Genomic DNA, 14838 nt, shown 5'->3' with positions numbered 1-14838 from the left:
CCTTGCCCATAACATCAATGTATGCTTTTCACAATCTAATACGATGCTATTCTGAAATGTGGAGGCCGTAGTGCGCTTTATAAGGTGTTAATGTTGCCTTGAATCCGTATGAATTCCCGATCGCTGCCCCCTCACTCATTCTGTGCAGTGCACGCAAAACAGCAACAACAACAACAACAAAAAAAAAGAAAAACAGCCTCAGCACATGCAAATTCCTTAAAGTTAGAGATACACAACCTGAAACTGTTCAGTGGCTCCAAATGCTCATTCACTTCGCCGTGGGTAGCATTTTGAATGTTAAATCATTGTTTTCATCCTCTAAGCACATAATTTAAACCTGTCTTAAAATATTCCCCAGCAGCCATTATGGACTTAAAGATTCCCAAAGCAAGAGATGCCACAAAAAATCTCTAAAATGCCATTAAATGACAGCACATAGACAGTCCAAGTCAAGTCAGTTTGCTCCCTAAATTTACGTTCAGACCACCCTCCCCTTAAAAATGTCATATTGGACGGCTTGTGTTACTTATTTTAGAATTAAGGACCCAAAGAGAGAATCAGATTTATTAGCATTGCTTCTGTGTTTGCAGATAACCACACACACATTTTAATCCTGTTTTCACACAAACACACACTCTACTGTATCTTGCAAGATTTTTTTTCACATGATGAGGCTGCAGACTTTCTGAACTTAATTTCGAAGGCATGGCTTGTGGAAGGCACAGGTCAAACACAATGAAGCCTATTTATCTATATTTTCTCCTTTTTCCTTTTTTTTTTTAAACGGTCGTTGGCGAGTCCGCTGGAATGTTAGCTGTCAGGCTGAGATCCACAGCTCACTTTTGATCCGATACAGAGAAGATCTCTTTCATTTCTTCTTAATCCAGACAATGGTCATTAAACTGATGGTCATAATTTTGCGTACAAGGTTTAGCTTTATTTGAGCACATGTATTTTAGTTTTTATTTCACTTCATTTAATTTACATTCTGCTGTTCTGCGTTCCAAAATCAATAACTGGCTCTGACCTTTGTTGCTGTTTTTTGTATTATTATTATAATTTTTTTTTTAACATCCCCACCCCCACCCTTTTTTTTTATCTGTCTCTTTCTGTCTTGCTGTCTCCGGCAGCTGAGATAGACGGCTTGGCTGACCTCTCCCCACCTGGCTCCAACCACAACCACAATCACCTTGGCTTCTCTCAGCAGCAGCAGCCTATCCCCGGCAGCACAGCAGAGCAGACTCCCTCCTCGCCAGTGCCGCCGCTGCCTCACGCTCCGCCGTCGCACGGCGGCCAGACAGGAGGCCGGCAACCTCAGCTACCCGGACTGCACCACCCGGGCCTGGTGTCCACACCCATCAGCCCCCAGCTGGTCAACCAGCAGCTTGTGATGGCACAGATCCTCAACCAGCAGTACGCAGTGAACCGGCTGCTGGCACAGCAGTCCCTGTCACAGCAGTACCTCAACCACCCACCTGTCAACCGCAGCTCCCACACCAAGCCCCTGGAGCCACAGGTGGCATCAAACACAGAGGTGTCCTCCGAGATTTACCAGTGGGTGAGAGACGAGCTGAAGAGGGCTGGGATCTCGCAGGCCGTCTTCGCCCGTGTGGCCTTCAACAGAACCCAGGTGAGCATGGATGACAGATGGGATAGAATAAAGAGACTTCTCACACAAAAACAGTAAAAAGTTTAAATTAATGTCAGTACTTGAAATTTCCATCTCCATCTTTATATCTTTATATTTGATTTTTAATTCCCCTTCATGCCAGTTTTGATGAAGGAGGTCGGGTTTGGCAGCAGGTCTAGACTGAATAGGTGAGATTTAACCAAATTAGGTTATAACTTCCAGGTCAAAGTAAATGATGTTTGATACAGATTTTATAAATGAAATGATAAAAACCAACAATCATAAACACAAGGACTTTTTAAATGTACTTTTGTGTAGGATTTGTACAATTATTGAAGGTATTTGCTCCAACATTTCTGGGTGCGTTTGTACTATAATTTAGTTTTAATTTCATTTTTATATCTTAAACTTTATGCCCCTGTCTGATGTAGATATTCACTGGGTCATAAAGCGTTTTAAGTACAAACAGAGCCGATAAAAGTGGCACTTCGACTTCTTTGAAAACTGCTGCATCTTTGGTGGCAGCATCACGCAGCCACACAACTGTTAAAGAGTGTAACTAAAGAAAAAAAGTGGATCCAAAAATGTCATCTTTAACAAGAGATCAGATGGCCACATTAGGGGTATCCCTCGCTGTGTGGGAATCCACACTGACATCCTGTTTCAGAGGAAACATGTCACATTAAGGACATTATAAAAGATCATGGGTGCAGTCATTTACTAGTAATTATTTAGAAAAGCTTGGTGTTTGAATCTGTTTATTTCCATAGCTTATATCTCATTCATAACTCTCATACACTTCAGTAATCCAGCACCTCTAATGTACTTGAAGACAGCTGGCAGGCTGCCATGTGAAAGTCCCAGGCTCGGTCATGGCGTGCATGCTCTCTGCCAGGGTATGTGGTTTCACTTCATAGTCAGAGGCCTCACACACACACACAAGTCAGTGATAATGTTTTAAGATGTACTGTGTGTATAAGAGGTTGTTGGAAGGAGGTGACAGAAAACCTCATTACAACTCCATTGGCTTTGAAGTCTCTGTGTATGAAAAAGAAAAAAACAAACTGATAAGGATCAATCAGAATTTAAATATGTAGCGACTCCCCCTTAAAATTAATTGTGTGTGTGTGTGTGTGTGTGTGTTATGTAGAACAGTCAGACAGTAGTGTTTTTGTGCAGATGGGCAAGCTCCCACACAAACAGAGTCTTATCTGTGGCTGATATGAGGAATTAGCCCAATGTGCCGTTGGAGAGTTTGCCTTTGGAGGATTATTTATTAGGCATGTGTTTTCTCCAACAGCCTGTGTTAATAAAAGCGAAGGGGGCGAGGGGGAGTGATGACATGAAGGTGCCTCTTTCAGTGCAGAAGCCAGAGGGGAGGAGCTAACGTTGTTCTCCTGGTGGGGGCTGGGGGACACTGATTGACTAAAGAAACAGACAGCGTGGGTTGATGCTGAGGAATGATAAGCATGCGCACACTGGAGGCAGACACCAACAGACAAACATAAAGGAAATATGCCATTAATCTAACTCCCCAGTGATTGTGCACATCAAGTCTTTTTCGCCATAAAAACGTCACTCTCCAGAGTAATTTTATGTCTGTCCACACTTGTCTGGATACCACAGACCTGCCTATTTAAGCATGACACATCTAGTTGCATACATTTTAATAGTTAGACAAATGGCACCAAGCACGTTTTTGCAGAGGACTTGCATGCTGTAAAAAAAAAAAAAAAAAAAACCCATAAAAATAAATAAAAGCATAAGTATGTTCTCCATCACCTTGTTTTATTACCAAATCACACCTATTGATGGCAAGAAGAAGCAGAGCGATGGTTTGCACAGTGTGTGGCCAAGAGCTGATGAAAAGGCCCAATCACATGTCTCTGATAATGGAGTCATCGCCGTCTCATAATGATGGAATTGAGCGCTATTGAAAAGTAAACAGAGGATACACTGATTGCCCGCCGTACAAGACTTCCACGTTTCAGGCAAGTAGCTGCAGCTCTTATCCAGAGCGACACGCAGCTCTAAGAACATGTCCAAGATCTGAAAAATTAACATCAGCCGAGTGCAGTGAGTTCGAAGGCCACACAGAAGTTTCAATGAGGTTGTTTTGTTATGAAATAATGATCGCTGATGAAGTGACAGAGCAGAATGATATTTTTCTACTTGAAGACAACAGCTCGGTAGAGTCTGGAGGATTTGGAGGAGAAAGATTTTACATCATCAGTCATGGAAAGTTGGGAATGAGGACCCACCCTCCTCGACACAGAAAATGGGGAAAAAAAAAAAAAACTGGCCCAAATATAGAATCACTAAAAGGCTGTATTAGTTTACAGTCTCGCACACAGCCATCAGCATTATGTCTCCAGTGTCACTGTAGTCTGTCTTCTGAAAGAATCCTCTCATGTGATCATCCTACTTCTTGCTCCCCCACCACCCAACTTTGTTTTTTTTTTTTTTACTCTCTTGGAGCTCTGGTCTTTTCCATCATTTTCGCTCTACTGCTCCATCACTTCTCCATCTCACCACCTCTCCTCCCCACCATGCAGGGCTTGCTGTCTGAGATCCTGCGCAAGGAGGAGGACCCAAAAACAGCCTCCCAGTCTCTGCTGGTCAACTTGCGCGCCATGCAGAATTTCCTGCAGCTGCCGGAGGCCGAGCGTGACCGCATCTATCAGGAGGAGAGGGAGCGGAGCCTGACAGCTGCCTCTGCAATGGGCTCTGCTCCACTCATCAGTACTCCACCCAGCCGACCCGTACAGGTACCAGATGTTTTATACCTCTCTGTGCATGTGTTCCTGTGGTTATTCTTTATTTAGGTTCAAGGCGATTTAAATGTTGTCTTGAATGTTACTTTGTAAGGACGCAGTTAGCACACCTTTTGTTTTTACTGATGTTTCGTAGAGGCAGAGCTGAGCCATAGATCCATCCATAGAATACAGTGTCCAATGCAGCATCCTGAACAGGTTTAATTCTGCAAATCCGCACCTGCAAAGCTTGGTACCAGACCCAGATGTATCTCTTACTTGCAGTTACCTCGAAATCAAATCTGGACCCGGCCTGATCCATTAATATCAGTCCTGCGACCTACCCTGTGCCTCCAATTAAACATAAGCTGCACAGTCACTTCTCCACTGCTTTACTTTTACTCGCACAATAGCCTTAGGCTGAATAAACATCTGATTACTTTGCATAAGTGATCCAAAAAAACAACAGCAGTGTGTATTTCTCACATTGGCTCATAAATGACTGTTATTGAACAGCATCTATTGAACAGGTGGACCTATAGGGCAACAGCAGGATCACCGAAAATAGATTAAATAAACATTGAGTATTACATCTGAATCAGGCTGGTTTTGTAATCATAACAGCTCAACCTAAAATTAAAAAAAACAAACATTTGAGAATTTCAAATAATTCTGTTTGTTCCAAGAGCAACGTGGTAACACTTTGTGGGATAGGTCTAATTAGCCAAGTATAGATATTAAATTCATCTCATAATTAACAGTGTTCGGCTAAATAAACTAAATAAATCGACAACAACTCACTATGCTGACATTTAATAACCTCTCAGGTTGTTGTGCATGCTGTTCTTTGAGTTCTCAAGAATTGTAAAAGCCACATTAAACCAGTGCAAACACAGAAAATAATTTTTTGGAACTTTTAATAATGCCAACAGATACATCAGTTGCAAAAGAAAGTGCCTTCAAAACTGTAAAAAGGAATTTTTTGAGCCTTCAAATAGCCTATTAAAGTGGGTTTGATTACTGAAATGACTCACTTGGCACTTCTAATTGTCTAATTTGTGAGGTTGTTGGCATAAACACGGATATAGGAATAATGTACTTTTGGTTTGAATGGTTATTACATCATGCTCTTCTGCAACCAGCTTCAGGCTTTTAGGTTTGGGATGCTAGAACATTTCAAGCTTATGGAGGAGATGCAGCCCAAATGAGTCATAATTCAGAGTCATTTTTCCTTCAGTGGCCTTGGTGGTGTCCTTAAATTGCACCAAAAGAGGCCAGATAAGCTTCAGCCCAGAATCATCTGGTGTGTTGCTTAAAATTAGTTCATCATTAGCTCATAAGACTCCATAAAAGCTGATACCGCTTTGCTAAGGACAATATCACCATCAATACTTTGTACATTTGTGGTTTGCAGCAGTTTGGTCATAACATGTGCGGCACAAAGTACCTTCACATTTCAAAGTTTGCGCTCAGTCAGCTCTAACTTGTTGCTGATCTATTGCAATATGACAGCGACAACTGATGCTTTGGTGAATGGCCTCTTCCTGTTTTCTAAGTTTGTGTTGGCTCATACAAATACTGCTGAGTGTGCGCTCAGCTGTCAATGAAGTCAGTCAACCCTCCTACCAGTGCGATCAATCCATCGTGGCACAAACTGGGTTATGGTCTCATTTTCTTTTGTTTCTTCACCTAGCTCACCATCAATATTGTTTGGCGATAATGTTACTGTCTCAGTCTGTGCTCACACCAACTGTCTCTCGTGTCCTAACTGGCCTTTGACAATGGTGCCGCAACTTTGTCTTCGATGCTGGCCACATTCACCTTAAGGGTGGCCATGTTGATCAACTAACAGCTAGCTCCTGTTTATGACTTGGTCAGACGTGAAGTGGAGTGAAGCCTTTGGAAGAAGACGCTGCTTTTTTTCACGTTTATTTTACCTTAACCCGTTTATTTTCCGTTTTTTATTGTCTGGTATTACCTAATTCAATGCAGGCAGACTCACTCACTTCATAATTAACAGACTGTCAGTGGTGCAAACATGTAGGACAAAATGCAAAGCAGCCACAGGCGACCAATCACAGCTCCTGTGGGCTCCTTGCAGACCACAAAAGTAGTTAGATGTGATTGGATGACTATAAAACAAAGTGCTATGAAAACCTGTGTTGTTGACTTGGTCCATTGAGGGGTAGAGCAAGTTTGCTTGTTTAACAAACAAAACGAATAGTTCTCTGACATTTCAAAAGCCTGAAATGAGAGTAAAATTAAATAGACAGTATATCTGTCTTAAATCAGAACACAAGGGCTGCCATTGTTCTGAAATCATACAGATGGCCCAACATACATGAAGAACTGCAGTCCTGTGAAATACTGAGTTGGCTAATTCAGTACAAATCTATAGTGTATGGACCTGCCATTAGTCATGTTCCCATGTGTACACAGCGTTGTGTGTGTACTTGTGACAGCAGAAAGTATGAATACAAGCGCCAACCTAGGATACTATTTTGTTACACACCTCACATTCACTTCCATTGTATCAGGCTGCAACCTGCCTGGAAACATGTGGAATAAATCAGTGCCAATTCACTTGCACACTGGAGAACATATGTTACATTCCCGCTGCATGTAAATGAGTTCTACATCATCCCTGCCCTCACCACACAGGTGAGAATGGTACTCAAATGGTGGATAATTTTTTGTGCTAATTTTGACCTTTTAGCACGCATTAGGCAGCATTAACAGCCCTCCCATTTCAAAAATAAAGCTCACTCAGTGATGACAAGCTCTGTAAAAGATCATTTAGTCTGTCCCTCTCTCAAAATCACAGCATACCAAAGAACAACTTTGTACCCCCACTGAAAATCTGTGTCCCTCATTTGAAAGGTATGTGGCAACTTTGTACCACTTAAGCCCATTTGAAGTGCGGTCAGCTGCATCTAGGAGGTGAGAGGGGTGGACAAAGGCCTCCTCTGTTCTGTCCCTGCTGAAGATTTGGCTTTAATTCAGGTGAGAAGGGCAGAAAGACAAGCACAGGCCCACCCAACTCTAAAATGGAGGCTCCCCCGCAGAAAACTAAAAGGAAAGAGTCTCATTCAGAGGCAGCGGGGCTGAACTGAAAGCAGGGCAGTTCACGGCTCATCTTTACAATCAGAGGTTGTGTGAGTGCAGGACGGAGTTTCAGAGTGATGGACTGGAGCTTCACACAAGAAGGACAAGAAAATATTTTTATGAAATCACCTGCTGTTTATGTTTTTATTAGCAGTGAGAGAAGGATTTTGAACTTTTTCCCTTTTTAATAATCACATCAGGTGAATTAGAAATCAGTGATCCGCTTCCTTACAGAGTCAATCCAAGCTGCAACAATTTCACACATGAGCCGAAACTCAAAGTGTTTGTGTGTGTGTGTGTGTGTGTGTGTGTGTGTGTGTGTGTTTTTAGTTGTTTCTTTTTCTCTGTTCTTGTCACTTAGAATATTGTTGGTACGTAGGCAGACTATCTTAAGGGGCTAATATACTTCACCTGTATGACTTTGAGCATTAACATTTATCATCTAAACCTGTTTCTGCACAAAGTAGTTCTCACACGCACACCCACAACCACATGCTTACACACTCATACACCTGGCCATCTGCCAGCCTCTCCTATGGAGCAATGCGGTGTGAATTTAAGCACATAAATCAGCCAGGGTGGCAATTGAGCCAGAGACAGAGGAAGGTTTTTATTGGCCTCATAAAAACACATGCAGAGGTATGTTTCTCTCACGTGTACTGATGGCTCGGCTCAACTCCCTCAAAGCCAGTTAGTGCACGCCCCGGCCTTTACAATTAGCTTGACATGGTAACCTACTGCTCAGACTGACAAGCCCATGTTGAGCTGCTGTAAAACGGGATGAAAGTCTCAGGAAGGCTCCGACATTCCAGCCTTCCCACAAATTTTAGACGAATGTGATTGTTTTTTAGACAGAAAGGAACATGCACTAGGTGTCTAGACAAATACATGAATATATATGCTTGTGGATCACAGACTCTGTGATCAGTTCAAAGCTGCTAGTGTTATTATGGTTTTTGCATACCATGCCGCGCTACTTGTACCGAGCCGTGTCAGTCTCCTTTGAAAAGGGCTCGTATGGAATGATTCATATGTTAATGGTTCTTGGTTACTGCGTTTATTAGGACACTTGTTATTCTCTCAAAGGAGTTTTGTCAAGATACAACAAGCAACTGAATGAAGATGATTTGATTTCACTTGACTTGCATTTATGTTTTAATCACCGGCTTGACGTAAGAATAATAACATTTAATATAACACGTTGAAGTGTTTTGGAGCAAAGATATGCTGCTGCTGTGCATGGGTGTAATCTGCAGGGCTGCGTGTTATTGAGAGAGAGTGTGTGTGTGTGTGTGTGTGTGTGTGTGTGTGAGGTGGTTGCATGCATGAGTGTTTGTGAATGCCCCTGTTTAGCAAGATTCCTTTTTATTTTACCTCATGTGAGTCTGAACAAATATGGTTGTGTTGTGTTCCCGACACTGCAGCCCCGGAGGGAAGACTGTAACAGTGTGAGGCCTGAGGACTGGAATCCCCGAATCCCTGTGGGCATTTCCCCTGTGAGCAAATAACTCCACCCCTTCACCACTCTTACCACCAACACCAATCTCAAGTCACAAATTTTCAGAAACCATCCACATTCTGCAGAATATTATCTATCATGCAACTGTGTAAGCTGTATCTGTAAGGACATGTTTATAAGTGAGGAAGCAGAGCTAATGTTGTCAACAGTAATGACACCATTTGAATTCTAACAAATCTATTTATATGTAATTATAGTGCTTATATTTGGGGGTTAAACTTAATATTTAGTTAAAGAAAGACATACATAATATATTAATGGAATTAATGGAAAGGGAGAGTTCAATGTCTGAGCCTTAAAGAGAAAATGCACTAATTTCTGCATAGGATCTTTATTTTTCTGTTCATTCTTACTGTTTCAACAGGTGAAGCCGTCACCTCTGCCAAGCGAATGGAACGGCAAGACGGAGAGCTGCATCCTCAACATCAACTCCACCATCTACGATGAGATCCAGCAAGAGATGAAGAGGGCCAAAGTTTCCCAGGCTCTGTTCGCCAAGGTGGCCGCCTCCAAGAGTCAGGTAACAAGACAGAACAATAAACACCTCCGTTTTTTTGGGGGGGCCAAAGTGACCACTTTGGCTCTGTCTTTAACCTGTTAAGTGCAAAAAATTTCAGCTCCAGAACTCTAATTTTAAACAGGTGACCTTGAGCTATTGATGCACACACACATCATCCCACATGAAGAACAATGAGAATAAGAGATAAAATATTAAATCAAAATGTCCTGATATCAATACAGTTAGATAAAGAACAGTGGAAATCATGAGCCATGAAAAAAAACTTGCTGTTGATTTATCAGGATAATGACACATGTCTCCTTTATTGTGGGTTTGGAGTTTAGCATTCGACACTGTTTTAACACCAAACAAACCTGTTTATATTAGCTGCGCTCAGTAAGGCGATCGGGGCCCCTGTTATCTTCTTCCATAGAGCAGGGAGCTCACACAATGCAAGCTTGTGTGTGGTGGAAACAGGCTGAAAAAAGAAAAAACACCAGCAGTTTAACTCTACATTAAAAGCAATTTAAAAATGTAGCACTAAGGAGTTATTATTAAAGGTTTTCATGTGTCTGTCAGAGGCAGAGTTGGGAAGATTTCCACAATTGTGCTTGATGAAGAAGATGAGGGGGAGAAATAGATCACCAAGGGCGGAATAATCTAGAAATATCTGCAAAGGCTTTATTTTTTTCTTGCTGATTAGGATGATTATACCCCCAGATAGCTTTGTTTTACCAAATTGCAGTTTGATGCACAAACCACTGTTTTTGTTAAGGAGTTCAAAGACTCCTGGGAAGGGTGGAGAAAGCGAAAGGGGGAGAGCGAGGCGGTCGCAGCATTAACTCGAACATGTCTTCTCTTCTCAAATGAAGGTTTGTCTGGGAACAGGTTTCCACCGTGCCTTCTCCACCTCCCTCCCATCTCTCTGTCTTGCCCCTCTACCTCTCTCGTTCCCCCCGATTTCTGCCTCTCTTTCACGTCCCATTCATGGCAGGCGGGTGTGAATGTGAATTGAGCAGCAGATAAGAAGTGTGCTAATTATGCCTGTGAAAGGGGGCCTGGGAGAGCACTTATCTCTGGCTCCATCTCGTAATGGGCGCTCCCCGGGCAGCTGGTCTCCCCCCTTACTACCCAGCCGGCATTGCCGCAACTACCAGCACCACCGGCCCCCCCTCCCCAGGACCCCTGAACTCTGAAAATCACAGGACTATCACCCAGTTTTCAGTCGGTGTCCTCAACAAAAAAAAAAACAAAAAACATCCACCTTGGACTTTATATCTTTCCTATTTAAGGTGAGAGAACATTGTACTTATTCAGCTTCAGAGGATTGCATAAAATTTTAAATTTTACGATCGAGAATTCGCATTAGTTCAACAGCAATGATGGAAATATCTTTTATTTTAGTGATATGCCATTTGCCCCCTCTATACAGAGAAACCATCACTTTGTGTTGGTTTTTTTGCAGACAGCAGCAGAATTGCAAGAGTTTATCAAGTAATTGATTACCTGATGGACAGAAAATGAATTAAATCTGTTTTTACTAGGGCTGTCAAAATTAACATGTTAATCCAGATTCATTCATTTGCATGATCAATTTGATATAAAATTTTAACCCTTCTCAAAATCCTAAAAAAAAAAAAAAAACTCGCGCACTAATGAAGTTTGTCCAAACAGAGTTGCCTAAGTTGCTGTCCAAAATGGTGGCCAGCAGTACAGAGCAAAGCCAGGCACGCATTTATTTCACATTTATTAATTAGTGTTGATACTTTATTGACGTAGTCGATGCTCAAATGAGTTGCATGTGAGTATCAATGTATCGATTCCACGGATACCTCCATCACTCGTGGTCGGCTCATTGAGGAGCCCATGAAAAGCAGACACTGCTGGCTCGCAGATATCTCACCACTCCAGCTAACATTGTACATTGGAAGCGGTCAGCTCTCCTCTCCCATAAACAAGTAAACAAGAAAGAAAAAGAGAAGATGTGGTTACTATTTTTATTTTATTTTTTAATCATTATTTTGTAATTTAGACACCACATCTGCTCTTTAGTTGAAATAAACACATGCTAAGTATTTATATATTTCATTCTTTCATCATTTTTTTTTGCCCCCACAAAATGAAACACAATTAATAATGAATAAATATTAATCGGGATTAATCTAACTTAATCCACAGCGGCCATGAGATTAATCTGATTAAAAATTTTAATCTTTTGGCAGTCCCAGTTTTTGCATCACTAAATCATTTGAGTCACCTTCCTATCATAAATACGGTTTCCAGCATTTACTGCTTTTGTCATCGTAAATTGGACGTTTGTGTTTTGGACTTTAATTCGAACTAACTTGTGTAAATTGTGATAGCCATTGTTCACAATTTTTTACATTTTAATCATTCGTTCATTCATTCATTTATTCATTCTCCTTCTTCTGCCACGTATCGGGTTCTGGGTTGTGGGGATGCTGAAACCGATCCCAGCTTACTCTGGGTGAGGGAGGGGTCACCCTGGACAGGTCACCAGTCCATCACAGGGGCAACACACAGAGACAGACAGAGACCAACAACCACTCACACACAGACCTACAAACAATTAAGAGTCACCAATTACCCCAAACATGATGTCTTTGGACGGTGGGAGGAAACTCCACAGGCCCAGGAACCAAACCTGGGACCATGTTATTTTGGGGCAACAGCTTTAACCGCTATCGCACTGTGCTGCCTACATTTTATTCACAAATAATTAATTCAACATATAAATTAGATGGTGGTTTCGTTTGTCCACACTATTAACCACTATACATAAAACAGTCTCAAGAAGAAGAGGCGATAACAGCTTATTTATTTTGTGATGTTACTTGTGATAAGATGCCATTTGTTTAATTTATTAAATTTAATCCATCTTCATTAATAGCAAACCATATACCATGGTGCTGCGTGAGTTTGTAAAAGGTAAAAATATATTGATAGAGATACGCAAGATATTTATGCTTAGGTGAGCCACTCCGGTCACATGATCATGATCATGTGACTTGCTCATTTCTGTTAGTAAAATAATAATCTGCTGCGATACTGAGTCTTAAATACAGTAGTGTTAATTGTTTTTGAGCTCACTGTAGTTTAAATCAGTCAGTAAGGATGAACAGAAAAGTGTATATTTTATTTGCAGCATTGTTAGATAAGACCTACCTCCATCCAGGCCTTTGGGGTAGATTAGCATGTTAGCAGAAACTGGTGGCACTGAGCTTGGGAGTGCAGTGTGGATGAGGCTGGTGATGAGGATGGAGGATGGGCTGGACTGGCAGGATGCCCATATGGGGTCCAGGAAAATAATTGTGGGGGGGAGGGTGGGGGAAGAGGCCTCATCACAGAGGCTGGCGCTGTCCTGTCGGCTCGTTGTGCAGTTGAACCTCTGCTGCTTCAGTTTAGGATTTCCCAGCATGCTTACGCAAGCACAGGATCAGGTGACTGGGATCGGTATGGGTATTGGTCCCGTATGTATGTGGGAGTGTGTGGATCATATAGTGTCTCTGTGTATTTACCAGCTGTGTGTTGCCTCATTCACAGAGAGCCAGATTAGACCGTTTAGACAGGAAGGTGCAAACTGAGAGAGCAGATAGGAGAGAATTAGGAGGAGGTCAGTGCAATGGTGGCCCCCGGGGCAGAAAATCAGTAAATGGGAGGTAACTGATTGGTGGATGCTCCACTGAGTGTATGCTGAGTTGTGTGTATATACTATATATAGATGTGTGTTTGTGTAAGAGCTTCTCTGCACATCAAAAATGGGTTTATGTGCAGACACATTTGAATGTGTTTGTGTGTGTGGGGGGGGCTCTTCTGGAACGCAGCCATCCTGGCCTCTCTTAGGGCTCGTAACCACAGCAGGGCTCTGCCAGCCCTTAACTGCCCCACCTCCCACCCCTCCCCTCACATATTCAATGTTGCATTTCAATCACACTTTTACTGCCACATATTCAGAGTAGTAACTATAGAGCAGTGACTCTAACCCAAGCGACATTACTCTATCAGATTAATGCTTGCTGTTCACTTCAAGTCAGAGCATACTTTTTTTTTTTTTTTTTAAGGAATCCATGTCCAGCTGCTCTGATTTATTAGGACACATATTAGGTTTGCGCTGTGATAAAAATCAGAATCATTATTCATGATCCATCCCACAATGATTCAAGCTGATCAAATGCTCCAAGAACGCTCCATCTCCATTTAGCTTCAGGAGATGTCAGACTTGGAGAAAACAACTGTGCTGTACTGGTTCATATCCAGAGATGTCACTGCCAGAAGTAGCTATATTCGCCAAACAGCCCATTTCGCTTAAGCTTGCAGAGGTGCAAGCCATGATCTGGATAGCCTGAAGTTCATGTCAACGTTATTCACAGGCTCAGTAGGGCTGGAGTGCTATCGAGCAAGCTAGTGCGCTTTGTTCTCATTCACGTTAATAGGGGAGGCTTGCTGTGTTGGCTAGCCTGGCAGAGAGGGCGGCTAATGTTCAGCTGAGCGGTGGGAGGTTAGCCGAGGTGGGGTGGAGCAGCTTGGGGCTGTTCCTGTGACACAACTTTTATGTCTAAACATCCCTGACACTTCCTGAGAGGTATTGCGCAGTGGATGGAATCAGAGTCCCTGCTGTCATGAAACAAGCACCCAGGGAGCCCTGCGCACTGCGGGGCTCAAAGCCCTCCGACTCCTCATTGACCAGTAGAGTACAGAACACTGTGACTGCCACCAACACCGCCCGCCCTCCCCATGTCTTTTTCTCTCTCTGTCTCTCTCTCACTCGCTCATTCTCCCCTGGAAGAGGCTACGCTAATTAGCCAGGCTCTAATGAGACAGAATGGCACTGATCTGGTCCGCCGCTGAGCCACCGGGGGGGCCGGGCAGGGGGGCTGGTGCAGTAGGGGGGAGAGGAGAGAGCGAGGGGGGGAGTTGGTGTATGCCATCTGTCACCCTGCACCCGCCTGGCACGGCAGTCCCTCGAGTGGAGGGTAGGGGTGGTGGAGGGTAGAGGGTGGGGAGGGGTTGGAGTGAGTGCCTCGTTGGTCTGGAGAGGTGGGGGAGTGGGTGGATGGAGGTGGGAGAGGGTGGGGACACTGATAGGAGTAGGAATGGAGGGTGACAGAATAAGTGGAACCGCTTCCTTCATGTTTCCAAAATGACTAATTTCCTGTTTCGGGGGGAGCTCGTTCAGTGGTCGCACATTTTTTTTCTCTAAGCTTGAACTCCTTTATTGCTTTCAATCGATATATCTCAGATATTTAGCACACGATCCAGCCAACTACAGCAAACCAACAGCACACACACACACACACACACACACACACAC

At 42.9% G+C, this 14838-nt stretch overlaps 1 protein-coding gene across 9 annotated transcripts in view; it reads left to right on the top strand.

The window, feature by feature from the left end:
* The window catches only part of satb1b (SATB homeobox 1b), a 60921-nt gene that overhangs the window by 30622 nt on the left and 15461 nt on the right, over window positions 1-14838 (top strand). For 7 of the 9 annotated variants that reach the window (XM_029503339.1, XM_029503337.1, XM_029503336.1 and 4 more), the window contains 4 exons: window positions 1131-1630; window positions 4186-4398; window positions 8913-8984; window positions 9363-9527. In XM_029503339.1, coding sequence (XP_029359199.1) covers window positions 1131-1630; window positions 4186-4398; window positions 8913-8984; window positions 9363-9527 — 950 coding nt within the window. The remainder of the gene's footprint in view (window positions 1-1130; window positions 1631-4185; window positions 4399-8912; window positions 8985-9362; window positions 9528-14838) is intronic. The other 2 variants (XM_029503332.1, XM_029503335.1) reach the window with 1 other exon arrangement.

This window comes from Echeneis naucrates, chromosome 6, assembly GCF_900963305.1.
Source record: "Echeneis naucrates chromosome 6, fEcheNa1.1, whole genome shotgun sequence".
NCBI classification, from domain to species: domain Eukaryota; kingdom Metazoa; phylum Chordata; class Actinopteri; order Carangiformes; family Echeneidae; genus Echeneis; species Echeneis naucrates.
This window is presented reverse-complemented; position numbering and strand designations above follow the sequence as displayed.